Below are 25617 nucleotides of genomic sequence, written 5' to 3' on the forward strand. Positions count from 1 at the left end.
GTTTCTGGATTTGATACACAACTCTTCGTTGGCCTTAGTTTATTATGATGTATATATTACAATTTGGTTAAAAACTGTTCGCTTAGCCTAGCAACAAGCGGTTTAACTTCAAAACTTACAGATAATTTGTCATTACACTTAGCCGTATTAGATAAGCGAGAGTCGTTCCGTTCCGAGGACCCTTTCTCCAAATTTATATTGCTTCGACTCCTAAATATCAACTTACGAACTAATTGATTTATATTCACGTTGCGCATGGACCTGCATCCATGCCAGTAACTTGGCTAATACTGGCCACTCCCGCCGATCCCCAAATCACCCCGATCCCCCCAAGGTCCTTGGCCAACTCCTCCCTCGATTATCCTCGCCATTCCCCAAACACGCAGGTGAAAGGATTTAGGTTTTGGTTTGGTTCTAGTAGTAGGCCTGCTTTATGGCCGCACTGGTGATAAGGAAAGCGGAGCCAATCAGCATGAAGGTGATGATTTTGAGAGCACTTGGTCTACCGGAAGAATCTGCGAAAAGCGTGACATTCATAGATCATCCTTACTCAATTGGTTTTGCAAGGACACTTACTTTTCTTATTGGGCATCACGCGAATGCATTGATTCTGATTGGCGTTCGCCGAGTAGCCCAGCTTGCACTGGCACACGGAGTTGCGGCACTCGACATTCTCGGGATCCTTTTCTACATAGCACTCGGTGGCCTTGGTGCACGACTCTCCCAGCTCTGCAAGATTGCAACATATTAGAATTATTACAAATAATTAAAGAAAGCTTAGCGACTCAATTACCTCGCTTCGTCTCACAGACTCCGTTCTTAGCATGCTGCTCATCGTTGCATCCACACTTGCCCTCCGAATTGCAGCTCGCCAGGAGCGGCTTGCACTGCTCATCCTCGACGCACTCGTCCTCCAGCTCCTCGGCTATAATGAAATGTAATGTGGGGCAGGGCATAATTTTGCTGCTTTGCATTTCAGCTTCTGAGTACTAACCCTCTTTTAGGCACTCATCCTTAAAGTGCACGTATCCCTTTCGGCACTGGCAGGTGCGCGACTGATCCTCCTCGTCCTTCTCCTGGCATTCGGTGTTCTCAGGTATGCAGTCATCCTCCACCGAGCAGTCGGCACCGATGCCACGCATACACTGATCGTCCTTCTCAAAGTAGTTGTCCGCACAAACGCACACGCGATTGGAGCAGACGGAGTGATCCACAGGACAGCCATCGTTCGACTCACACTCGGCTCCCAGGCCACGTTTGTATTCGCAGAGCTGCTTGATGGCATCGTAGAGAGCGTACTCCTCGCAGGTGCACCTCCTCGGAATCTCCGGGTGGCAATAGGAGGCGCCAAATGGACTGCATTGGCTGTTCGAGGTGCAGGATAAGTGGTATTGAATGGCTGTTTTGATGGAAAAGGATATATCTTAAGTGCGATTCAGCAGCTAGCGTTGGAACCACCTACGTTTTCTGCAATTGCGCAGATCCCGCTCGTAGAAATAATTCTTTTGGCAATTGCAAGTTTTGGTCAACTGATCGAACTCGTACTCGCACTCATCCGTGCTCTCCGCAATTTCCCCCAGTTCTAAAGAATTTTCATTTCAGTTAATTTCATTAATAGAAGAATTAAATTGGGGGAAACCCAGTTTACTCACCGGCAAAACATTTTCCATTGCGGGCATAGTAACCCTGGCGACATAGGCAAATATTCTTGGAACAAATCGAGTGCGGCAGACCCGAGCATGTCTTTCCATTATCCGTGCAGCTGCTGCCATCTAAATGGGAAAAAAAATAGTTGAAATATATTTAAGATTGCCTAAGCATTGAGAGACTTCATTTTTTTGGGGGCATTCTTGGATACTCACACTTCTTCTCATCGGCATCGTCGTCATCGCGGCTGGAACCCAGCGTGGAGTAGGTCTTTATATCCTCGTCATCGAATCGGAAGAGGGCGGGCAAGCGGCGTCTTTGGCCATGGGCGTGTCTCTGGTTGCGGCTGGAGTTGCGCCTGCTACTGGTGCTCGTGGAGGCGGTGGCTGTCGTTGTGGTGGTGGCGGTGGCCGCATTGCGCACACTTCGTCCCACCTCCCTCAGCTCGTACTTCTCGATGCTCGTCTGGACGGCAATCTCGTGGGATCGGGGCGAGATGAGCGGCTCGGTGTCGCCATTGGTGAGCTGGGCGAAGGACACCTGGGCGGCGGCATCGCTGTGAGTGGGCGGGGGGGCGTGTACAAAGGCCTTGGTTAGCTGCCTTCGGCTACTGAAAGCGGTCTCCTGTTCCGGATCGGCAGTCTCGGTGATCGCCTCGGCTGTGGTTGAATCATCATCCTCTGGCGAGCCCGGATTGGTGGTCTCCGTTTCCTCGGTCTCGCCACCCGGAGTCGTTGTGATCTCGTCCACATAGGTGCATACTAGGCCAACGCACTCGACACCGGCGCCCAGTTCATCACAGTCCGCGTTAACGACGCAGGCATCGTTTTCTTCTGAAAATCAGGCATATATAGAGCCATATAGAGCCATATATACCATTTACAATAACTTCTCGACTAACACATACCCATTGATTTGCGACGGCAGATGTTTCCATATCTGTTATAATAGCCATTTGCACAGCCGCACACGTTTTGCTGACAACTTACAGACGCACGATCGTAGCCAAAGTAGCAGTCCAAGTCCTGTTTAAAATCGAAAAATCATGCGAAATTATAAAGGATATGTGCACGGTTGATTGGGCCGTGGTCTCACCGTTTCGCAGGACTCGCCGAGTCCGTTCAGTGGGCGACACTTGCCACGCAGATAGTTCTGGCCATCGGCGCAATCGCAGACCCCGGCTTTACAACTGGCCCCCGTTGGCATAAGATTGCACTGGACGCTGTCGTCGCACTTTTCACCAATGAGCGACGTGGCCAGGCATTGGGTGAAGTTCTCCGCGAGCACCGTATCGAATGTGGAGCACTCGCACTGGCCGCTGGCAAAATCGCAGCTAGTACCGTCAGCTGTGCAGTCCGCCTCGGTTTCACATGGCCAAAATACGGCCAACACGCCGCCGTCGCCTGAAATTGGTTAAGAAATGGGTTAGGACAGCAGCCTGTTTGGTTGGTTAAAAATTAACGTATCCACGGTGCCTGTGACCACACATTCGGATGTGTCGGGGCGACCCACTTTCGGCTGACTCTCAATTATTCAAAACGGGCTCCAGTTCACACACTTGATTAAGGAGATTTTCATTAACTTTCGATGGGTTGGGACAATTTTCCTAATCACCTATGTACCATAGAATCCAATCAGCAAAATCCTTAAAATATTATAGAGACTAGTTCAAAGAACTCACTAAAAACTGGAAGTGAAAACTAGATTTATTATGTTCTATAACATATGTATATTGGTGGATATTCAATATCTTCTTGTCTCGTTTTTAAAAATAAAATTTGTTACATTTTCTGTCCCAGCTTTAAACTGATTATCATTTACATTTGAAAATCGCCCTACTAAACCTCTTCCTTGATCCGATAAATTTGTAATTGGCTAAACATCCTGGTCAATCTAGGCAGTGCCACGCCCACTTATCTACCTGTCCAGCTGATTATTACCCTTACAAAAGGCAACTCTACTACCCTTTACTATAAGCAAAAATTCCGAGCGTCGCGACGTGCAAAGCTTCTTTTGGCACGCAACGTGTCGGGGCCGCAATTTATTACGTATACGCCAACGACTTCCGGATGAGGTTGCGGCATCGAAAAAATTTCCATATAAAACAGTATCAACGCGGCAACAAACAATGCGAACGCGAAAAATTGTAATAACAATAACAATGCCACCGAAAAGAAAAAAAAAAGTGAACTTCGCTGGACGCTTTGCCACTTTAATTTCCATTTTCCGTGGCCGGCAAAACAATTTCTCAAACCGCAAAGGACCTTGGGACCTGGACATTCGTGAGAGTCCTTTCCACCGGGGGATGGCGTTGCTCGTTGAGTGGTGGGGTCAATGGGGCAAAGTACTTGACCTTGATTGCGTTTGCATTAATTACTTGTGGTTCTTTAATGTTATGACTGTCGTAGGCCCACATTTATTTGTCCACTAATTTGGCCAACTGCCCTTTCGATGGCCTCACACCCGATTAAACGTGGCTTTAATTCAATTACCGGAAATCGCTCGCCACATTGGGCCACATGATTTCCCTCGACTTTTTTTTTCATTTCGCTCTCGCTATTTATTATTATTTTTTTCCTTTTCTGTTACCTTGAGGACTGAGAACCGCACAACAAAGGACGCCGAGCGTTAGAAACCATTGGAAGTTTGACATTTTCCCAAGCTGAGAGCTACTTTCCCGAACTGCTGGCTAATATGGCCAAAAGGCAACTGACCATTTCGAGTAGGGATTGGTCTATATCGAGTGCTCGATTTCGGTTAATCTTATCTCTATGTCGGCCATACAAAAAAAAAACACTCATACATCGATGATTAACCGGTGGCAATCGGCGGTTTTCCCTGATAATCCTAATTTGAATTATCGCAATCTGCAGTTTCAGTTAGCCCAAATGTCACCGGAATTGGTTGCCAGGGCTGCAGCCACCGTGATTACCCACTTAGTTGGTTCTCCGGCCATTTAGAGTGGTATCGGTGGTATCAAGAGGGCGCTTATCAGCGTCCAACACCTGCTTTGGACACCTGTTCTTCGGTCTAATGGTAGTAGTAAAACGTTAACCCCATCTGGTCTTTTGGCAAGAGTTGAGCTGATAACGCTGAGACTGCAGTATGGCTATTTTGTTACTAAATAAAATAGTTAATCAATGAATCACTCATTCAGATAGCTCATTATGTTTACTTTTTGTCTCATTTAATTGACAATCAAGGCTGTCATTGTAATTGTTTGTTAAATTTTTAAGTATTCCTTTTTTTCATACACTTATATTTAACTAAGTATCTAGTATACATCACTTTTACATATATACAGTTTTCTCAGCAGAAAGGCTGACTATTTTCTAAAATGCTTAAAAAGCTTCGACTATTTCATACCCATCTACCAAGTCTTACTTCTTGAAGGGCAACTACACGTGTGCCCAAATTTGGTTACTATCTTCTGAGCGTGCGCCTCGTAGTTTTCGGATTTCCCCCCGGTTGACGGCTATGTAAATTACTAATTGTAGTGTATTTATAATTCAATATGAATTATGTTTTAAAAATAGCAAAACGCCGTCGGCGACGAGTGTCGCAAGAGGCGACCTTGAAAGTGTCCACAAATGAAATGGAAAGCAATCGATGTGAAAGGGGTTAATTTCGGGGCTAATTTAACGCGGCCTGTCGGTTAATCAGGCCGCATTAATCATTGCAAGCTGCAATGTATTAGCTTTGAATCATCCGAAATGGTAACTCCTTCAGATTTTCACCGTAATGAATTGGCCTTTAAGGGCTGTGATGGTGCGTAAGTCTCTATTTGTTTGTTGCTTTCTCCTGACCGCGTTTCAATTTTCCCGCTAGCTGGCATTGTTATTGTTTGTCGCTTTTCCCTTCTGCCTGTGTGTGTTTCTGTTTTTGAGAGACATAACGTAAAAGGACATTTTGTGGCTATAAAAATGCTTTGCCACGCACGCGATGAAGTGAAAAGAGCAGCGACAGGTGCAAGAGAAATTATATCCCTTCCACCCCAAACTACACACACCATACCGTTTTTTTTTTTTATATACATTTCGGATATGGATTTGTATATGTATATGGCCCAAAGTTATTCAGTACAAGTGCAAGGACGCACTTTGAAATTATCGACTTTGTAGTGCCCCATTTAAGTTCTGACTGGGATTTACCGCTACTCACATTTGGCTTAAAGGGACGCTCCTTTCGCTGTTGATGGCTTAATCCTCGTCGCCTGGTTTCTATATGGCACACACACACACACAATGCACTCTCCTTTTTGTTTTCGCTTATCACTGTTAAGTGGTGTTTTTTTAGGCCATCAAAGGATCACTGAATAATTGGAAAGTATCATTGATTAGAAATGCTGCCAGCTTTGGGCCAACATCTCGAGTCCATCTTTAATCAACTAATGCAGACGTCGCCGGTGGTGTCGACAAATATACTAATACTAATAATAAACTAAATTAGTGGATTTCAAGAACACATGCCGCTGCGGGGCTCGTTAGTTAGCTGGGAATGGATATGGGGATGGTTATGGTTATGGGAGTCGAATTGGGAATGAGTTCCACATTCGATATGTAATAAATGACGCCCTATTAATGGCTATGTATTGGTTAGCTGGTCAGTGACTTCGGTGTGGTTATGCATATAATGGATTGAAATACGTTAAGCGTTAGCGCGCCGAATGTGATGACCTCCATGACCCGTCGATGGAAATAATGAGTTTTCACATCTCGCACCCGGGAATCGATACTCGTTAAAATGTTTAAAATTAATTAAGCCTCAATGTGCACAATTATGTAATGCAGAATTTTTAATTAGTTGTATTCACGACACACTCTAAGCATCTGCATTATTTTGTTTTTGAATTTAAGCTGATTCATTTACTTGCTTGATAAAATGTTTTATTTTTTTCGAATTAGGCACTCGATTAAATATCACTGCATGCCGTTACGCGCACTCCGCTTTTTAGCTCTCTTCGCGACTCTTTGGCGCGACTTAAAAACCGAGGAACGCAACTTGATCCTTTCGTAGCGAGCATCAAGCCGCTACTAATGGCTTTTTCTCTGGCTTCGTATGTTTACGACTCTCGCAAAGTCCAGCGAATGGAGAGCGGAGTGCGAAAGCGAGAGTGAGAGCAGAAGAGAAAGTGAGAACGTAAAAGCAGGACGAAGGCGGAGAGTACACTCGTAGAAATGTCGCAAGGCTGCAATTTTGACCGTTAAATCTATAGTTTCAATATTAAATAAAAAATATGTTTCTTATAAATTTTCTATAAACGAAAAATATTGAGGAATAATCCAAGAAAAATTAAGAAATGTAATGTAAAATATATTATAATTTATATAACTCTTACTGCGGCTTATTGCTTTATTAGTAATTGACTTAGGTAGACACAATTTTTCTTGAGTGTCTTGGAGCGCGAGAGATACTTCAAACGCGACTCGTGGCTCAGTCGCGTCTTCGGGCCGTAATTGTAAAGGTAAGGCCAACTGGTAACTGGTATCTGTGTTTCGACCCGCTGGCAGAGCAACAATTTTCCGCCCTTCAACTGTAGCGGTCGCGTCATGAAAACTATGCACTATTGGAGGGCTCATAGGGTTCTCGCAGCGGAAAACCCACTCACTACTTGCGAAAATAAATTACAGAAAATTAGTCTCAAGCACTTAGACAAGTTTTTACTACAAAATGACTTCCTCCCAAGAAAGCGGGCCACAGAATTTCACATAAGCCACAATAAATCCCTGCCAGAAAATGAAGAGTCACCCAATTTGGGTCAAGTGGCCGCATTGGAATTGAGCCCTCTACGAAATTCGGACCACACTTGTTTGCTCTCCATCTCTCTCGGTTTTCCTTTTGGCCAGGACAGGTGGGAATACAAAGGACTCGTCGGACAAGCTTAACCACAAAATAAAAACACTAACTAAATACTACAAAGAGAAAAAAGAGCGCGGGCGTATACAAAATATGGGGCTGGTGCTAAACACCCCCCCCCCTCCCCCAACATACCCACTAGTAGCCAATCCTTTCGACAGGATAATGCTGCTGGTGAGCAAAAGTCGAGTGGGTGTATGAGTGTGACTTCCTGCCGGATATATAGCACAATATTGAAAGATTATACGAGATTAGCTATGCTTTAGTCATGCTCTTGTTAATTTAAGCTATGATATTGCAGTTAAAAATATTGTTGGGATATATGCATTAAAATAATAATATGCGTGGTTAAATCTAAATAGTAATAAATAAAAATGAAGTTAAACATTTGTCCCAAAATTGCAATTAGAAGGAATTCTTATGTCATTTTAGGGCCATTATAACACCCATATAACATCTGCCTTACTTAGTTATCATACATATATTTAAATGTGAGATGATAACATATGCAACTATATTCAATTTACATTCGTTTTAGTTTTATTGTTTTATTATAAGCCTCATGACTCAATGGAGTTATCTTTGTTTTGTGAAAATATCAAAATTGGTCTAAATATTTAAATTAACTTATTTTCTTATCCAAGATATGCTATATCCCATATTTTGTCGAAGTTTTTCTGCGGTTAATATAATATTCTTAACTGCTAAATTTTGTCTTTTTCAGTTGTAGGAAAAGTGTGCAGGTCCTTCAGCGTACACAACATTTGTTTTTACGACCAGAATGGAATGTGGGCGAGTGTGGAAATTGGTTGGATTTTCCCGCTCGCAGTTCGCGGCTCTGCAAAAACTGGACTCCCTGGCGGCCAAAAGGACTATTTTTAGAGCGAAAGCAAGGTGCTTTGCTAGCCAGGACACGCGACCAGGACAAGGTAATGCCAAATTCGAGTATGGTAACATGTTGGCTATGCAAATGCAAACAATGCATTGCCCTCGAGATTCGATGGCGACATATGCGCTCCCAGCACATACGAATTGGACTACTGCTAATACTGAATAAGGAATCGCAGGGAGCGGGGAATGGGCAGTTTTAGCCACTCGAATGGGGCGACATATGCGGCGTATAAATAAAAAATCAATCAAAAAGTCTGTAAATATGTAAAATGTCCCAGTGCCCATTGCCCCGTCCACACACCCACTCCACCGAATTTTCGATATGCATGCCAAATGAGCTAACAGCGGAACATCACAGAAACAAAAACGGATACGGATACGGGCATAGAAACAGAAGTGGGAGCAGGTGCACGCGCAGGAGCAGGAACAGGAGCAGAAACAGGACTACAACACGACTACGACAACCAACATGTGCGGTTCATAAAAAATTCAAAATTTTAATCGAAACGTAGTGCAGGCGAGGCGAAAAATAGAACGCGGCGCATTGAAGGCAAGCGATGCGTTCGAAAAGATAAGCAAAGTGCATGCGAATGCATTTGTGGGCTCACAGACAGGAGTAACTAATAATGCCGAACATTAATAAATTAATCAATGAATATATTCATAGAAACTATAGAAAAAACTAAACTAAACTAGAAACTATAGAAAAGAACTGAATAGTTCTTGCATTTGGTTGTATGGAAAAAGGAACCGATGTACATATTTATCAGATACGTTTACTAACATATATAAACAAGTATCTAAAAAATACGTTTTTCCCAGCATTAGCACAATTTTTACTTACTCCATTTAATTATTTTTAATAACAGATCGATTTAAAAGCGCCGCTTAGTACAGTAGTTATTTAATGCCCCACTGATTGCAGAATCTCGCCCGTTTTCTTCAGTGTATCTATTTGTGTGCCCCACGTGTGCCGCGAGTCAAAGTTTGCGGGGGAGGAAGGACGTGGCTGACACAGGCCATTCGGAAGCCAATTGGCTGTCAGTGGACGACTGGTCACAGCGTGCACTTTGACCCCTTCGCCCCGGCAAAGTGCAGTTCCGCTGATTGCACAAATCGGAACGTGAAAAGCGTTTTGCGACGTGCCGCACACAATACAATTACACTTTATTTACAATTTCCTTCTCCGGATTACTTTCTCTCAGCTTTTTTGTTCGCGTGGCCCGATTTTCCTGCTAGCGTTGTCTTGGCCAAGTTAAGCAATTTGCTGGCGGACTCCTTGGACGAACTAAAATTAAACGGGACACAAATAGATCACATTAGTAGATGTCAACTGTTGGGTGCATTATAAGCTCGACTTTTATTAATAATGTATTCATTGTTACAGTTAGATCGTTAAGCAGTTTATTTGTATCTAATCACTAATATTTATATACGTATAGTAATAAAAAAGCATTATTAAACCTATACATGTCAGCAATCATTTGAATGAATGTTTTTCACTTGGTAACGAATCACGCCATCCCTAAGCTCACTTAAGTAAGCTTTTAATATAATTCACTGTTTTCCACTTGGTGACGAATTATTTATGAACATAATTCACACATTCCTTAAACTTAGAAATCTTGCAGTTTATTTTTTAGATATTGGGAGTTTTTCGAATTTATTGAGGCTCATTATTTAGGCTTTTAGGCGCCTGAAATTTGCCATAGGAAAGGTACAAAACTGGCAGAGCTTTCTGAGCTTGGGTTTGCTGGCGAATTCTTATCGGCATTGCCCAGTTGGCTTTACATATGTGGATTGCCAGTTTACAGTTGCCAGATAAATTCTCCATATTTCGGTTTCGGTGAGAGGGCGACGATAAGCTAGTCGGCAAATCGTGACAAATGGCAAATAATTTGGCGTTGTAAGATCTCTTACCGATCGCCAGGCGTTTGCAGTTGCATTGCCGCCGGAATGCCAATCAGTCGCTCCATAGCTGAGGTTACGCTTTGTTTGCGCCACATTTCCTATTAGTGTAGTGTTTCGTGTATATGTGCTGGAGGCTGTGCCTCCTCCACCGCTACGCCATGAGCAGCATGTCATGGACCCTGCCACGCCTCTCGCAGTCCAGTGCATCCACCGCCCACGGACTAGTGGGTTCCGTTCGCCTGACCTACGCCATATGTGCCTTTTTGGCAACTTGCCTACACGCCGCCATGAGGAACATGCTCGGCATGATCATCCTCAAGATGGTCATGCCCCGGCCGGAGGATGCACTGGTCGTTCCAGCGGGGTTGAGTCGCCTAACGGAGGGCAATGTCACCTCCACGGGTCGATGTGGATCTCCTCGGGTCGTTTTCAATCCGCAGATTCAAGAGACTCAGGCAAGTAGTTATCACACTGAAAGGGAAAGCCAAAATGCACAAAAAATAAAAACTGAAATTTTTTTGCGTTGCTATTAGTTAAACAAACAGTAAGACACTAATATGTGAATTTTAGGTAAACAGTGATGATATATTAATAGTTATGAAAGTGAATAATTGCTATGAAAATTAGTAAATTAGTTAATATATTTAGCTGAAGAAACATAAGTCAAACGAACACCCATTTAAGCCATTAAAATATGGAGTTGATAATCCAGAGTTTATTATTATTAAACTTAATTTAGTCTCTACAAGTTGTGAACCTATTAAATCCCCCCTTAATATTTCAGTTTAATTTAATTCTTGCAGTCGGGCGACTTACCATGGACCCGAAACCAGGAGCTGACCTTCCCAGGTGTCTACTACTATGGCTACGTGGTTTCCATCTCGCTATCCGGCTATCTGGCAGATCGGTGCAGCAGCAAGCGGCTGTTCATCGTGTCCCTGATCTTCGAGGCTGTGGCCTACATACTGCTCCCAGCAATGGCGCACTCTAGTTTCGAGGCCGGAGTGGTTGATCTGGTCATCTGTGGTTTACTGGCGGTAAGGAATAGCATCATTCAGATACTAATAGATATATATAGATCCTGCTACTTGACAGGGCTGTGGAAATCCGGCAATGTATAAACTGTTCGTGACCTGGGCTCATCCCACAGAGAGAACAGCGCTCCTGTCCTTCGCCTACAGTGGTCTTCTGATGGGCTCCATGTTGGTTTACCCGGTGGCCAGTTATCTGAGCAACTTCGGCTGGGAACTGTCCTTCTATGTAGTCGGTGGAGTTGGCCTCTCATTCGGCATTGCCTGCTGCTTTCTCGTTTACGACACCGTGGAGCAACATCCAAGGATATCGAATGAGGAGGTGGATTACCTGAGGCAGGGCAAGAGTCAATTGGGACAGCAGCGGCAGCCAGTGAGTAGTTCCTTGTACTTTTAACTTTAAAATTATAAATTAATTAGCTTCTTTTTAGGTGGTAACCATTCCCTGGAAGAGCCTGCTCGCCGCGCCGCCCGTCTACGCCTTCATCCTGACCCACATGTTCCACACCTACACCTTCCTGGTGATTGTGCAACTGATGCCGCGATTTATGCGCGAGGCCATGGAGTTCGATCTCCGCGAGGTGGGCTTCCTCTCGGCGGCGCCGTATCTGGGCGGGATCTGCTCGAAGGTGATGTGCATCCTGGGTGGCAGCTATGTGGAACGACGCGTGGGTCCTGACCAGAATTGTGTGCGAAGAATGCTGTACGGGATCTGTAAGGCATACCGATAATCGGAGTGCCACAGACATCTATAAAGAACACCTTCCCTTAGTGGATTCCTATATAGATTTCCGTAGCATCTCCAGAAACATCACCAATCTCTCTTTTATATCCCATTTTATAATACCAGGCAGCATCCTGACCACTTCTTTGATTGGGGTCATCATCCTGGCTAATTGTGATGACAAAATACTAGTACTTGTGATGTTTGCCTTCATGATGGCCACTACGGATATGGGTTTCAGTGGCTACTGGCCCACGCTGCTCTACTTTGCGCCCTCCTTCGCGGGATTGCTATCGGGATTGGCCAATGGAATGGCCCATCTTTCCGGATTCTTAGCTCCCCATCTTGTGGCCGCTCTGGTCCACACTGTAAGTTTAAATACAAGTAGTTTATGATTAAACTGATTTATTTATGTACCTCGCAGGGCAGCAAGGATGAGTGGAATGTGGTGTTGATGACGCTGATTGTCTTTAATACGATGGCCATGTTGGTATTTGCATTTTGCAGCAGTACGAACCTACAACCTTGGGATCCTCGTAGCAGAATGGAGAAAACTGCATCACCAAGTGCTCAGGAATCAAATAGTTAGCACTTATTTGTTTAAATGTTTTAACTTTTTTGTACTTTCGAAGCATTTTATTTGTTTACTATAAATGTAGAGTTAATTGTGTTAAAATAAAAACAAAATAAATGTAAATATACAATATACATATCAATTTAGTTTAAAATGATAATTGAACTTTCTTCAACGCAATCTTCAAATAAAATTTTTAAAAACCGCGCCTAGCACATAGTATCTTTCAATCTTATCGATAGTTTTACCGTTGTATAAAGCAAGCTGACAAATGTTTCACAACGACCAGTTTTCTACATTTCAAGTACAAAATTACACAAATATTCAATAATTCAAAAATATGTGTGAAAGCAGACATCTATTGGCAGTCAATGTACTAAATGCTCATATTCTTTACACGCCAATCGATAGCTGTTTGATTTGACGCATAGATTTGGTTTGAGTCCCGGCTGAGAACTGTAAGACGAAGAAATAGCTCATTTACCTACTTTAATGGTGCTAAATCGCATATATCACAATGCTTTAGGAAAAGTATTAATATTTCTAGAAAGCGTATGCTATAACTCTTTGTGCTATACTATATATAGGTGGAAAGACATCGATAGTCGCAGGGGAGTATCGATGCATCGATAGTGCCATCGATGTTTCTCCACCTTGCTTTATTAATCATTTCAATTTTTTTTCAATTCGGTTGCTTGACGTTCACTGACGTGATTCCGCACACAGCACATAGTCGAATACGTTTCGCAATAGAAATATCAAAATTCTCCGTGTGGACTCAATCTGGATTGGATGCAACACTAAATTACCAGTGTTTTCCTCGATTTTCTAGCGACGCAAAATTCTCAGTACAACCCAAAAAAAAAACGGAGAGTCTCTTCAACAACAAAATCAAGCATCATCGATAAAAACAACAAGTCTCCCGGAGGAAGTGGCTCCAAAATATCCAGTGCAACAGCGGACGAACTTCTCGGCAGGATTGAGAGTGAGTAGATCGGATTAAACAAATTAAATAATCCCAAACATTGTACATATGTATATACATTTATTTGTGCGCGGGGAAAGGCGGAAGTCAGAGAACTTGGCTTCCTGGTTTTTCATTTACCTTTTGGCGCTTCCGCCAAAACACTTAAACGTTCACTTAAAACCGCTTCTGGACAAATCAATAAAGGCCAAGTGTCGGATCGGACATTACCTTGGTGTTCCCTACTTACACTTGAAAAAATTTCGTTTAACATGGTAATAAAATTAATCAAGGCTATTTATTGCACATCACAAAGAAAGTTTATGACTTTATCAGTTAATTAACTACAATACAAGGGTATAAAAGTCAATTGCTTTTCAAAATGTCTCAATATAATAAAATTTAAAATCATTTCATATGCCTAACATATACATATACATATATCATCTTTCAAACCTACTAGTAGAAATTCGAATTTATAATTACCAAGTAAAGTGATTTATTGCCTTGAGTGTACTTCAAATAAAACATTAAATGCTAGAAGTCTACTTTTTTTCTTCCTGTGTACGTGTGCGTGGGCCAAGCTAGACTCCAAGTACACGAACCCCAAGAATATTAATGTTTAAACTTTAAACACTTGTTACCTTGAATGAAACAGTGCGCTGTATGTATTATCATTGCCGCTGCTGTTGTTGCTCTTTTTTTTGGGTTGAGGGAGGTTCATTCAATCGGGCACACCAACACCACTGCACTTGAGAGCCCATTTGTGTGTGTGTTTGTTGTTGCCTCCTTTGTGTTTTCTGCATATTCACTTTACATACTAAATGTATGCACGAATTTCGTCAAGTCCGCCGTGCAAATACATTTTAATTTTCGCAATTTCATTTAAAATATGGACGCTTAACTTAACATCTACTTGCAATTCGATGTGCTTCACTCGTGTGCGTGTGTGTGGCAGCACGTACACCAGTAAAGGGCCAGAGTTGCCATCCTAACTTCTTTTTTCCAAGCACTTTGTCTTGCTGATAAAAGCAGCTGATTTTTATAAATAAATAAGTAAAAGTTGGAAGACGCAAAAAATTCAATTTATTGATAGTGCGATTTGACCTACCAAAGGCAATAAAAATCTAGAATGGAGAGTAATCATTATCTTGTGTGGAATAAACATTCACGCAAAACTTGCCTATGTATGGAGAACTGTAAACAAATATTCGCACAGCCGCGGGTAACGAACTAGGCCCTCAATAAAAATAAATAACAAAATATATTATTTTCGATACAAACAATTCATAAAAAATGTCAAACATTTGCTCTTAAACTGACGTGCAATTATTAGTGCGCAAATATTGTAAGCAGAGTAAAAAAGAATGAAATTACGTGATTAAAATATTAATGTCCTAAAACTGTATTATAAAAATATGTACACAATCGAACGTTACAGGCACGTTCAACATGATAGCTAAGCCCACAAACTCCTCCGATGACAATCATCGCCTTTGGCTTATTGCGTTTTGCATAAATACCGCTCTTGACTTTCGTGTTATTTCACACGTTTGCTTGTTTGTTTTTAGCTGATAGCGGCATTTATATACGCCATAAAATGTTTAGCGGGGCTAGAAGTGATACGAGTTGTGAGCCTATACATTTCTAATCGGATGTAGTACTGAATTATAGACTACATTATATGTATATAGCATACAAGTATGTCCACTTATTTGGGGCTCTTTTCGCTTTTGCACCAAAAGCTGAGTCACTTTGTTTTCAAATTTTTGTGTGCCGCGGCCACAACGCAAAAAATAGACATCACTAAACAAAAAAACGTTGCGCAAAAAGAAAAGAGAAAATGTTCACTTATTTATATAAACAAATAGGTATTAGTGTTAGCCACTACACCTGTATAGGTGCGATTTTTGTTTTGTTTATCTCGTGGTAATGACGGAAAACCGGTTTCGTAGAACGAAAACACAACTGCTCCGGCTTCTTGCCGGTTAAATACGATTTGTTTAAATACAGAAGAGCCTGCCTAAGTCAAACGAAGCTAAAAAAAAATTCATTCAATTCATTCAGTAGCACAGCAGAAGAATTTGTATTTTCAATATTCGTTGGAGTAGGCTACAAGAAATATGTATGTTTGAGAACCTCAGAAAAACTCTGAAACTCCTGAGATTAAGTTGTAATTAAGCAATTTATAAATCAATCGAATGCCTTATATATAGACATATTTCCGTGGCACCTCAGATTCAAATGTTTAAATTGTATTTATTAATATAATATATTTCTCATAGTTTGAGCTTAATCGTTGAAATATTAAGAAATATGAGACCAACTGTTGATAAGTTCGCTTTTAGTAATCCAAAATCCCTTACAGCCAATATGTTGTTAAAAGTGCCATCTGTGGACTGGACGGATCAAATAATTTACGTAGTGGACGACGACGAGTCGCTGTCAGACATCGACGATGAGCCAGATTTTTCCGAATACATGTGGATGGAGAACGAGGAGGAGTTCGACAAGAACGTAAGATTAAATCTCCTATTTATGATTAACGAATTAACTAATACATTTGCTATCTGATAATAGGAACTGCAACGGCTGGAGGAGGAAGAGATTATGCAGGAGTGTTTTGAAGCCATGATAGAAGACGAGCTGGAGGAGCAGATCAACGAATGGGAGAAGGCCAAGTGAGTAGTGGCTATCCGGTTAACATTGCTGAATTAAAGCTAATTTGCAATCGCTTATTTCAGGACGGACGAGCAGAACACGGCACTTTCCGCACTACCCAAGAGCCAGTGTGATGTTGAAAAGTCTGTTCTGAATCCGATGGCTGATGAGTTTGTTCCGCGTTGTCATGTTATAGATTTCCCTGCCTCATAAAGCCAGCCCATATCTCCTGCCCGCCACAGAATCACAAACTACCCCGAACCCGTACCACGTGGACCTCATACGCGAAAAACCTTAGATAAACTGAAGACCCATTGCTAAGACTAGACTAACAGATTCCGCTAATGAGATTGATATTGATATTCTGACCAAGTTGAGCCAGATGGAGCATTGGGAGCAGTGGCTCATGAATATCTTATTTCTAGATACCAAAATGCTGGAAAAGAAAACTAAATATACCAACAAACTCCAAATGCTGGCGACCGAAATGCAAACGAATCATATTAAAAAAAAAACCTTATAAAAAACAACTGAACCACTGCAAAAATACAAAAAATATGTTTAAAAGAAAAACCAACAAAGAAACAAAAACACAACTTAAACTAAGAACAGACAAATAACAAAATAACAACTATGCCACGTACATTAGAGTACATTGAAATTAGAGTTAAAACCGAATTGTTTGCCGTGAAATTCGGAGCCCCAGAAATTCCGAACCTAAAATGTTATCGAGAAACGCAGACGCAGGCGCTTGCTGAAGCTAGTGAAAACTTTGGTATTAACGTACAAAACGAAAACAAATGACTTTTTACAAGCAACTAAATCTAAACTACAACTAAACTATGCCAATTTCCAGCTAAAGCAACTGTAAGCAACAAACAAGACTCGATTGTGTTAGAAACAAACCAAGAATTTGTAGCCGTCATGTCGTTAAATTGAAATTCTATTCAAAGACTTTAATCGTAGTTTAAATTGTAATTAATTTAACGTCCCGCCCACTGTCTACACTCGATTTAAGTTGATCATCTTTTTTTAATCTTTCACCATTGTTAACTCGTTGTACGTTCTATGCCCAAGTAACAAGAAGCGCTTGTTAACCTTCCCTACTGACTCGCAATATTTGTAATTTACCAATATAATCTAGTGAACTAAACGAATCGATATACTAATGTTTAACGCCTCTTTATACAAACATCATGCATAAATATGTATATCTAGTGTTAATGGAGGAGACAACAGACAACAACAACGCTGCAATAACAAGTAGTTTGTAATTTTAAGTATAAAATTCGTTTGATGCAAATGCACAAAGCCCTCATCGATTTGTTAATATCGTTAAAATTCGTTTCGGCATGTAGACAAAGATGAATTTCTATTTTTTCAATCAACTTAGATTTAGTGACTTAAGACAGCATTATAAGATCTACTACATTACTTACGTTACGTGTGATATAAAGATACAAAAAAACAAAGCAAAAAAAATATCAAAAATGATTTTAAAAATCTCAATAAAAAGAAGTATTATTATGGCATAAAAACTTGGTAGTTTTATTTTTTTTATATTTTTTTTCTTGCATAGATACTATGGAAAGTGAATCAGAAAGATAATCGAATTTACTGATCTTCATTTATTTTATTAGCATCTGAATTATTATATCATATTGGAAGAGCATGAAAATAATAAGATCTCTAAACATTAAAAATATTCTTTATCAAAATTTCATTGCACGCTTAATCATAACTTTTTACATACTTTTCATACGAATCTATTACTTTACACGAATAAATAAAGAATATATAGTATACGTAAGTTGTTGCGGAAAGGTTTTTGTAATTAAGCAATATAAAAGAAAAACATCCTAAAATCGGATAAATAATAAACAATGATTTGTAGTAATTGAAATTTGATAAAGTTTTTATTGCTTATAAAATGTTTTCAATTTCAAGAATACCGCTAATGCACTGCACTTTCGATAAGTTTTGTGTGGAACAATACCGATACCCATATCCAAATACCGATACCAAAAATGGCGTCGTGATTTCCCAGTTGATTTTCCCAGAAAATGCAGCATATTTCGTGGCCCAATAACGCATCAAGTGAAATGTGGGCTTAATTAGCGGAGAGCAACGAGCCCAAGGCATGCAAAAGAAGCCCATCCCAGTCAGGAAACCACACCGTAGTTTTGGGAAGCGGTCATGGCAGCGGCGGCGACGGCAGCACCTGCGACATCCAGCGGGAATGCCAGTGTACCTGCTCCACTGCCCGCGGCTGCCCCAGGCGGAGGAGGAGGCGCACCAGGTGCTGGTGGGGGTGGAGCAGGTGCCCAATTCCGGGAAATTCACAAGAACACATGGCTCAAACGGCTGACAGCGGATGGGAAACGACTGACCGTCGGGCCCAAGGTGGGTGGCACCGAAAGACTCCGCCTAGTGTCTGGTTACTACATCACATGTCTTTCAGAAATCTGAGTGCTCCTGGGTGGTGTTCTGTGTTCACGATGATACGGAAGCTCTGCTGGAGGGCTATGCGGAACCTCGTCAGGCAGCTGGTCATCTGCCGGAATGGGCCGTTTCCTTGCGGGAAACCCTGCACATCTCCCATGCCCTCATCCCCAATTCGCATGAGTTCGAGTTTGTGGTCACGCTGAGCCACGAGGTGTTGCGCTTTCACGCCGTCTCTTGGTAAAACTAAAAGCTCCCCGCACGCAACGCAATTAAGATTGCACCACTTACAGCTCACTTTCGCTTTTTTATTCGCAGGGAGATTATGCAAGAGTGGGTGGAAACGCTGCGCTCCAAGCTGCGCGAAATGAAGATTCTGTCGCCGCGCGAAAACCTCTACACGAAGCTACCTGAAGTGCGCGCACCGTTGCTGCCCACGCGGGATCCCACATCGCCACTGCCACCACCTCCTCCAGTTCCGGCGGCTCTGGTACCGGGCGTCGAGCGTGTGGTGGCACCCAGCCATCAGGCTCCGCCAGCACCACCTCCTGAGCCACCAACAAGTCCAGTGCCCACCACACCTGCACCTCCTGCCCCTGCTCCCGCTGCCATGTCCAACACTTTAACGCAGCACCTCCTCAACATGCTCTCCGATCCCATAAGCACCTACAGCGAGCAGATCAGTGAGTCGGTAGAGTCAGCCTCTGGTCAGGAAGATGTTGCTGTAGCTGAGGAACCTCCAGCGGAGCAACCGACCACTAGTGATGCCGATTTGAATCTCTCGGATGACGAATACCTGTCGCCCTTGCTGCGCAAGGCATGTATGCTTACCGAGAATGGAGCTCGCGTTGACGTCGTGGTGGTCACTGGACAGCGCGTTTCTGCCGGTATGAATATTTTTTATATAACCTAAATATATTTAATTTTTACTCTAACATTACAAAATATAACCTAAAATTGTAGATCAAGTCCTAAATTTGGAGCACATTCTGCAATGCGAACGACTGATTCCCAGGTGAGTGAATCCATCCTACAACATCTCGTTCATAAGCTCGTAGTTGTGCTGCAGGAACTTGAGTACTGCCTTCTTGGTGCTCGCTTTGCCCTTAAAGGTGGCCTTGAACAATTTTCGCAGGACGGCTAGATATCTCATGGCACTGAGGGTGAGCTCGTGGCTCTCGGCATCCAATTTCATGCCCAACACATTTTTGTATCTCTTGCTCACCTGGGCTTTCAGATTGTCAAAACTTTGGCTTGCCTCCTCCATCAGAGGAGCACGCTGCTGTCGCCGGTAGTGATCCATGTGGGCATGTAGCAAGGTTTTGAAGAGTTCGTTAAAGTGCTGCACCTGCTGGTGGTCTGATACGTCTTCGCAGAAAACACTGAACATGGTGTCAAAAAACATCGCCGGATCCTGTCCATTGCATAGTCTTTTTAGGGCGCTGATTGAGGAGCAGGCGAAATTTCGCTTCAGATATCGGTTCTCCTTGTCCAGCATGTAAATCTGATCATTTATCCTTTTAATGGCATGTTTGTCCGCCGCGCGTTTCACCTGCAACTTATCGATCAGACATTGAAGCTCCATCGACTCCTTGGTTAGTGCAGCGTTTTCTTTGACCAACCTACGATTGGCCTCCACTATATTCTCGCATGAACTAAAAGAAGACTGTTCCTCCTCATTCAAACTTTCATCAAATTTGCAGCATACAACATCTTTGCCGATTGCGGGATTCGGTTTTAGGCTCATTTGGTGAAGAGTGCGCAAATCCAACTGGAAACTGCCCGGCCACGTAAATGGATAACCCAACGATTTGTGATCATTGAGTTGTTTATGAAGGAGCAGTAGCATATAGTTTCTGGAAAAGCGTTCCTTCGGCGTTGACTGCTGGAAGATGTTGAGCCATCGGGTGCATGTGGGCACAATGTTATCTTTATCGGGCAGCATGTCCACCAGTTTCACCACACTGACAACCTCCTGCACAAATAGGTCATCTAGCTTCTCCTCTGTCAAAGAAAACGGTTTGGCCATGTCTCCAAGATTTGTTTATATCAAACTGGCTTGTGATTTAGAAATCAGCCTACTATGACGTCAGCATTCTTTATCAAATATTAAAATGTATTCCTGTTTTCTTTTAGACCGCAAACATCGCGATCCATGTCAGCTGGAGCGGCAGACAAATCAAAGCGACCGCAACGCAAGCCCCTCCAATCCCAATCTTCGAGCGCCGCTCCTACGAACAGTGCGGACTCTCAGGACAACATCACAATTATCCAAGTGTCGAATACCGCCAACAGTGGCCAGGAACATCCACCCGAACTGCCGCCCAAGAACACCACCACCGCTGAGGTGTTTCGATTCCCTGAGGTTAAGAGCAAGCCCCAGACTAATGCCAAGCAGCAGCCAATCCAGACCCATCACGAGTATAAAAGCAACGTACAAATCATTCCGTCCAACGCCAGTAGCAGTACCAGTACCATTCAAGTCCTTGGCAAACAGTCCAGTAGCAGCAATCCGTATACAACGCCCGTTAAGCAAAGCTCGTCCAATGGCTCCAGTTCACAGGTGTCGGGCACCACGAAAGTAAAGGTGTTGGGTGACGGAGACGCAACCACCAAGGTGGCTGTCTACGGCACCTGCTATCCAGCGGCCGGAGGAAGTGCACCCAGTTCTTCCGCAGCCTCTTCCTCTGTTAATCCTGCCAAGCCGCAGACGCCCAGATTAAGTAAAAAGATAATACTCAGTGCCAACACCTCGGGCATTACGAATATTAGCGTGAATACAGAACAGGGCAGTGACTCCATAATCAGTGGTAATATCCACTACGAGAAGGTCTTCCTTTCCTCCAGCATTCCGATCACCAGCAGAAGCAGTCCCACAAGAGTGGCAAACACGAATACCACACAGCCAGTGACTAATGGCAGTCCAGCTTTGCCACGTCGTCGGTTGGCTTCGCCGGCAACGGCGCAACCAGTGACCCCCAATGCAGCCGGCAGGGCGACGCCGCAGTTGACCCGAGGACTAACCGAACTGGTCATTAGTTCGCGGCCAAGTAGAAGGGATTTCCACTACCTAAAGCTGTTGAACACGCCACTGAAAACGAAGACATCGCACAAGTCAACCAGCGCCGCGAATAACAACATTGAACAATCCACGCCTTCCAGCTCCAATAGTACCCAAGTTACGCCAACGCAAAGGAATAACACCTCGATTGTAACCGGTGACAGCCAGGAGCAGCGGCGACGCAGTTCGTCCACATCCGATGCCCAGGCTCCACTTCAGCGGGTCCCTCAGCCCGCAACGCAGCGTAACGCTAACAATAACGAGTTTACGCCATCCCGAAACGGAGCCTTTCGTATGCAGCCACCGCCACAGGGAACACCTCCGTCAAGCACCAATCCCGCCCAGCAGTCGCCCAACAAGCGATTGACTTTGCGGGAGCAGCAAGTGATGCAGCTGCGTCGCGAGATTATGCATCCTGGAGGAGTGCGACTGAATCTAAGGCGCAAGGACTGCGTCGGTTCCATCGCTTGGGTAGAAGCCTTCGGTGGCGTTTGGTAAGTTAGAGAGAACTTCGTATCATCTCCACGGTGATTGTATGTAGACCGAATTATATTTGGAAATTGTATAAGCAATTGGTATGATTCACTAACTAGTTGTGTTTACAGGATTGCAGGCTGGAAGCAGAAGGAACACCCTGTGCTCTACAATGCCCTACACATCGGTGATCAGCTACTGTCCATAGCAGGTGTGAGCATTAGCAGTGCAGCTGAGGCCAACAAGATAATAAGGAACACCAATACGCTATTTGTAAGTTCGGAAAGATCCTTAGTTGCCTGATTTTATAATATCTCTGGTTCTCTTTTCACACAGGTTGAGGTCTTGCTGCGACGAATCCCATTTGGTCGCGCCTATGCTATCCGACGTGACCGCGAGGGTCAGTGCCTGGGTCTGATTCGGGATGGAAACACTTCGACAATCGTGGATGTGGTGCCAAATAGTTTGGCTGCACGTCACGGTCTTCCGCCCAAGGTACGTGACCTGGTGACCTTCTCAATAAACACTAACAAATGAGTTCATTTTAGACGCAATCGTGTGACGGAAATTCACTTACCTTTTGGATGCTCACCGAGATCAATGGTCGTTCGCTGAATCTGTTCTTCAAGGATTTCGAGATACGCGACCGCCTGAACTCCGTGGGACGCGATATATCCATTTTGGTGCAACCGTCGGATTTGATAACCAAGCTGAAAAAGCAGCTGAAGTCGCTGCGCGGCTACAAGGATTACTTAGTGCAGTAGTCACTAGCTATAACGAACGATTCCATATAACCACAAATAACTCTCAACTGTAATAAGCTGCTATACGCGAGGCAATTTCGAATAGCTCCGGGCCAGTAATCATTCCATCTTCGCGAAAAGGTCAATGAACGCAGCCACTATATAGTCAACTAGAACTGGTAGAAACATTTCGCTATATTACGTACTACACACTACATATATTAACTATGATCGAAACTACTTAAAGGACTTAGGTGTAGCGTTGAGGAACATATACAAAAGCAACCTATATATTTTTTGCAAAACTTTATATAAACTCGTACATATATATACAAATTGAATAGATATATATATATATATATATATAGATCTATATACACCATATGTATAGCTGACACTTTGAAGGGCTACCAAATTTACACCTCGAATTTGTTTAGATGCGGAAAAGTTATGAGAAATTTACAACATGAAATTCAAGTATTTTAGGTTAACATATACACGCGTAACCCTTACACACACAACTGTGCAACTTAGTATCCTTATGCAATATTGGAGTGCCTCTGATTTTGTTCATTGATGTTGTTTTCTTTCATGTTTTCATTTGTTTCGTGCGAAAAGACATACGCATCTGTCGTAACATATAAGATGTGATAAAAATGAGTACTCAAATTTAGGCAATTTTAAACGATACATATGTAAATGCTTTTTGATTTATTTTATTAATAAGTTTCCGTGTGTTATTTCGATAAACATATTACTTATGCGAAAAATTCATTAAAGCAATTCCACGCAAATCACTCACAAACTGTTCCCCTCTTGGCCAGCAATGTCGACTGCCTCCAGATTCGGAAATTGTACTTCTCCACATCCAGCTTGGAGTACACAAAGATGGGCATGGAGTTGGACATCACCCAAATGTATCCCTCCTCGTCGATCTAAAACAACAACGCACTTAACCTTCGTTTTCGTGTTACAAATAGAAAGGGATGAGCTTACGGTCAAATCGCTGGGATAAATCATCTCCGATGAATTGGAATAAACGGAGCCATGGTTTTCCGTTGAGAACGGCTTGCTGGTTTTCCAGCAGCCCACTCCACTCTTCTGGACCTCGGCAAAGAAAATCACCCCGGTCCGCGGATCGTATTTATGCATTGTGGACTGGGTGGACGGACCACGAGTTCCCAGAAGATGGAAGTCGTCTCCATGATCAGAACGTGCTGCATTGAATTCCTGCTGCAAGACCCTGTTGCTAACCACAAACTCATTCGTGCTGGCCATAGGATGGAAGAAGACATCCCTGCTGCCATCGGGCTTATATGATCCCAAGGTCGCCGAGAAAATCCCGTCGTCCCAGCGGAAGGTCTGCCCACCAATGTTGAGATTATCAGAAAGGGGATCAAAGTTAAAGAAGCTGTGCTCGAAGGACCAAATTCTATCGCTTCGCAGGTGATAGACGTGCAGTCTGCGATTGACCAAATCCGGAATGTAGGCATAGGCATCGTTGCACCTCCGAGCGCCCACATCGATTGTGATGCTGGCTAGTCCACGTCCGATCTCCACTATGCTCTGCGGAATCTCAAATCGTTTCAATAAGCGATCGTTAGCCAAATCGATCACCCAAATGCTAGGATGTCGAATCTGCTGGCGATTATCTGATGGTTATATAATATTATTTTAACCTGGATCACCTTGCCTATAAAGCAAATGATTATACTCACTGGGAAACTCCAGCATTCCGGTGTCGACGAACCAGAGACGCCCACAGACATCCACTGAGGTTCTATAGACAGACACTAGGTTCTGCTCGCTCGCATTATACTGATTCACCGCCAAGTTGGGATAGGCCCGTAGATGGGGACTCTGACTCCACCCATCCTTGGCCAGATCGATGTAGTTTAAGGTGGACGGAATGCCCGGCTGTCGCCGTGGCACGGTGACAAAGAGGCGTCCTCGAAAGTGGGTTACTCCTTGGGGCACGTTGTTGTATTGGATGAAGGATCCTGAGGATGAGGAGCCTAAGCACTTGCGGGAGTTGTAGAAATGCGAATCTTTGTCGAACGAATAATTGTGATATATATACATATTATTCGTTATAAAAGTGACGATAAAATGGTGATTAAAATAATATTCATATTACAACCATTTCATAATGTTTTGTGGAAAAACTTAGTGATTCACCGACATTTGCTGATGTTTGAAATTGAACATATTTCAATTGGATATTTTTGGAGTTACCTGGAATGCAGATCCTGTTCCACAAATCCTTATAGCCATCGCCGCGATTGTAAAAGTCCAACTGCTTCCACTTGAAGACCTCAATCATGGGATCTCCATCTGCAGAGATTAGCAATTGGAACCCTGAGATTGCGCACAGGAGCAGAACGTCCAGCGATAACATTTTATAAAATTCCGGTCGTTCGCCTTTCCTGGCTGAAAACCCACTTGTGACTGACTGACTCCTCAGCTTGGGTTCAACTGAGTTAAACGTGCTCTGCGACTCAAAAATGAGCTCAGAATGTAAAGTGATAAGAGCAGTCACTGGGATTCCCAAGCTCTTATTTTCCATGTCTCTTTATTCAACTTTTAAGATTTGTTGATAATCTGAAGAGTATATTTGTAAAGCTAACTATTTATTCGA

General features: G+C 43.0%; 6 protein-coding genes across 14 annotated transcripts; 3 read left to right on the plus strand and 3 right to left on the minus strand.

Moving 5' to 3' along the window:
- Positions 1-6: 6 nt before the first annotated feature.
- On the minus strand, positions 7-9703 carry CG7381 (uncharacterized protein). Of its 5 annotated transcripts, none has more exons than NM_169486.2 (11): positions 9239-9703; positions 5809-5958; positions 2743-3050; positions 2555-2672; positions 1863-2480; positions 1653-1772; positions 1463-1582; positions 995-1399; positions 794-925; positions 577-729; positions 7-515 (listed from the first exon to the last, which is right to left on the minus strand). In NM_169486.2, exons 3-11 carry the CDS (start codon positions 2851-2853, stop codon positions 415-417), a joined length of 1878 nt encoding a protein of 625 aa, NP_731755.2. In that variant the 5' UTR covers positions 2854-3050; positions 5809-5958; positions 9239-9703; the 3' UTR covers positions 7-414. The 5 variants fall into 5 exon arrangements, with proteins under 5 accessions (NP_731755.2, NP_731754.1, NP_001262513.1 ...); NM_169485.2 differs by lacking the exon at positions 9239-9703 and adding an exon at positions 6521-6682 and having other exon boundaries at positions 5809-6076; NM_001275584.1 differs by lacking the exon at positions 5809-5958.
- A 528-nt stretch (positions 9704-10231) lies between these two features.
- CG7091 (uncharacterized protein) lies at positions 10232-12767 on the plus strand. Its single transcript, NM_141986.4, has 6 exons — positions 10232-10760; positions 11109-11342; positions 11401-11709; positions 11768-12050; positions 12187-12428; positions 12485-12767. The coding sequence occupies exons 1-6, from the start codon at positions 10464-10466 to the stop codon at positions 12647-12649; spliced, it is 1530 nt and encodes a 509-aa protein (NP_650243.2). The 5' UTR covers positions 10232-10463; the 3' UTR covers positions 12650-12767.
- Positions 12768-13023: 256 nt separating this feature from the next.
- On the plus strand, positions 13024-17720 carry Paip2 (polyA-binding protein interacting protein 2). 2 transcript variants are annotated; one of them, NM_001275586.1, is made up of 5 exons: positions 13024-13092; positions 13361-13619; positions 15967-16115; positions 16179-16279; positions 16343-16809. In NM_001275586.1, the coding sequence occupies exons 3-5, from the start codon at positions 15972-15974 to the stop codon at positions 16470-16472; spliced, it is 375 nt and encodes a 124-aa protein (NP_001262515.1). In that variant the 5' UTR covers positions 13024-13092; positions 13361-13619; positions 15967-15971; the 3' UTR covers positions 16473-16809. The 2 variants fall into 2 exon arrangements, with proteins under 2 accessions (NP_001262515.1, NP_524334.1); NM_079610.3 differs by lacking the exon at positions 13024-13092 and having other exon boundaries at positions 13278-13619; positions 16343-17720.
- A 552-nt stretch (positions 17721-18272) lies between these two features.
- On the plus strand, positions 18273-23775 carry CG31342 (uncharacterized protein). Of its 2 annotated transcripts, NM_001104293.2 has the most exons (8): positions 18273-18662; positions 18721-18941; positions 19020-19588; positions 19665-19716; positions 20838-22256; positions 22368-22509; positions 22573-22731; positions 22785-23775. In NM_001104293.2, exons 1-8 carry the CDS (start codon positions 18456-18458, stop codon positions 22998-23000), a joined length of 2985 nt encoding a protein of 994 aa, NP_001097763.1. In that variant the 5' UTR covers positions 18273-18455; the 3' UTR covers positions 23001-23775. The 2 variants fall into 2 exon arrangements, with proteins under 2 accessions (NP_001097763.1, NP_001097764.1); NM_001104294.3 differs by having other exon boundaries at positions 20838-22509.
- Positions 19608-20743, minus strand: CG14383 (uncharacterized protein). The gene has a single exon (NM_141988.2). It carries the CDS (start codon positions 20728-20730, stop codon positions 19732-19734), a length of 999 nt encoding a protein of 332 aa, NP_650245.1. The 5' UTR covers positions 20731-20743; the 3' UTR covers positions 19608-19731.
- On the minus strand, positions 23681-25433 carry yellow-f. 3 transcript variants are annotated; one of them, NM_001275588.1, is made up of 4 exons: positions 25215-25433; positions 24698-24979; positions 23976-24631; positions 23681-23914 (listed from the first exon to the last, which is right to left on the minus strand). In NM_001275588.1, exons 1-4 carry the CDS (start codon positions 25375-25377, stop codon positions 23774-23776), a joined length of 1242 nt encoding a protein of 413 aa, NP_001262517.1. In that variant the 5' UTR covers positions 25378-25433; the 3' UTR covers positions 23681-23773. The 3 variants fall into 3 exon arrangements, with proteins under 3 accessions (NP_001262517.1, NP_001262516.1, NP_524335.1); NM_001275587.1 differs by having other exon boundaries at positions 24698-24994; NM_079611.2 differs by having other exon boundaries at positions 24698-25027.
- Between the last annotated feature and the right edge of the window lie 184 nt (positions 25434-25617).

Source organism: Drosophila melanogaster, chromosome 3R (genome assembly GCF_000001215.4).
Source record: "Drosophila melanogaster chromosome 3R".
Classification (NCBI taxonomy): Eukaryota; Metazoa; Arthropoda; class Insecta; order Diptera; family Drosophilidae; genus Drosophila; species Drosophila melanogaster.

Excerpts from the sequence above, each read along its gene's own strand:
- CG14383 (NM_141988.2), bottom strand. The coding sequence starts at position 20,730 with ATGGCCAAACCGTTTTCTTTGACAGAGGAGAAGCTAGATGACCTATTT.
- Paip2 (NM_001275586.1), top strand. The coding sequence starts at position 15,972 with ATGTTGTTAAAAGTGCCATCTGTGGACTGGACGGATCAAATAATTTAC. Across the intron at positions 16,116-16,178 it reads AGGAGGAGTTCGACAAGAAC|GAACTGCAACGGCTGGAGGA; the intron begins GTAAGATTAAAT and ends ATCTGATAATAG. Across the intron at positions 16,280-16,342 it reads AACGAATGGGAGAAGGCCAA|GACGGACGAGCAGAACACGG; the intron begins GTGAGTAGTGGC and ends CGCTTATTTCAG.
- CG31342 (NM_001104293.2), top strand. The coding sequence starts at position 18,456 with ATGGCAGCGGCGGCGACGGCAGCACCTGCGACATCCAGCGGGAATGCC. Across the intron at positions 19,589-19,664 it reads TGGACAGCGCGTTTCTGCCG|ATCAAGTCCTAAATTTGGAG; the intron begins GTATGAATATTT and ends CTAAAATTGTAG. Across the intron at positions 19,717-20,837 it reads TGCGAACGACTGATTCCCAG|ACCGCAAACATCGCGATCCA; the intron begins GTGAGTGAATCC and ends GTTTTCTTTTAG.
- yellow-f (NM_079611.2), bottom strand. The coding sequence starts at position 25,377 with ATGTTATCGCTGGACGTTCTGCTCCTGTGCGCAATCTCAGGGTTCCAA. Across the intron at positions 24,632-24,697 it reads CGGAATGCTGGAGTTTCCCA|ATAATCGCCAGCAGATTCGA; the intron begins GTGAGTATAATC and ends TATAACCATCAG. Across the intron at positions 23,915-23,975 it reads TTTATCCCAGCGATTTGACC|ATCGACGAGGAGGGATACAT; the intron begins GTAAGCTCATCC and ends TTGTTGTTTTAG.
- CG7091 (NM_141986.4), top strand. The coding sequence starts at position 10,464 with ATGAGCAGCATGTCATGGACCCTGCCACGCCTCTCGCAGTCCAGTGCA. Across the intron at positions 10,761-11,108 it reads CGCAGATTCAAGAGACTCAG|TCGGGCGACTTACCATGGAC; the intron begins GCAAGTAGTTAT and ends TAATTCTTGCAG. Across the intron at positions 11,710-11,767 it reads TGGGACAGCAGCGGCAGCCA|GTGGTAACCATTCCCTGGAA; the intron begins GTGAGTAGTTCC and ends GCTTCTTTTTAG.
- CG7381 (NM_141985.3), bottom strand. The coding sequence starts at position 4,300 with ATGTCAAACTTCCAATGGTTTCTAACGCTCGGCGTCCTTTGTTGTGCG. Across the intron at positions 3,051-4,236 it reads TGCGGTTCTCAGTCCTCAAG|GCGACGGCGGCGTGTTGGCC; the intron begins GTAACAGAAAAG and ends AACCAATTTCAG. Across the intron at positions 1,400-1,462 it reads TCTGCGCAATTGCAGAAAAC|CCATTCAATACCACTTATCC; the intron begins GTAGGTGGTTCC and ends CCATCAAAACAG.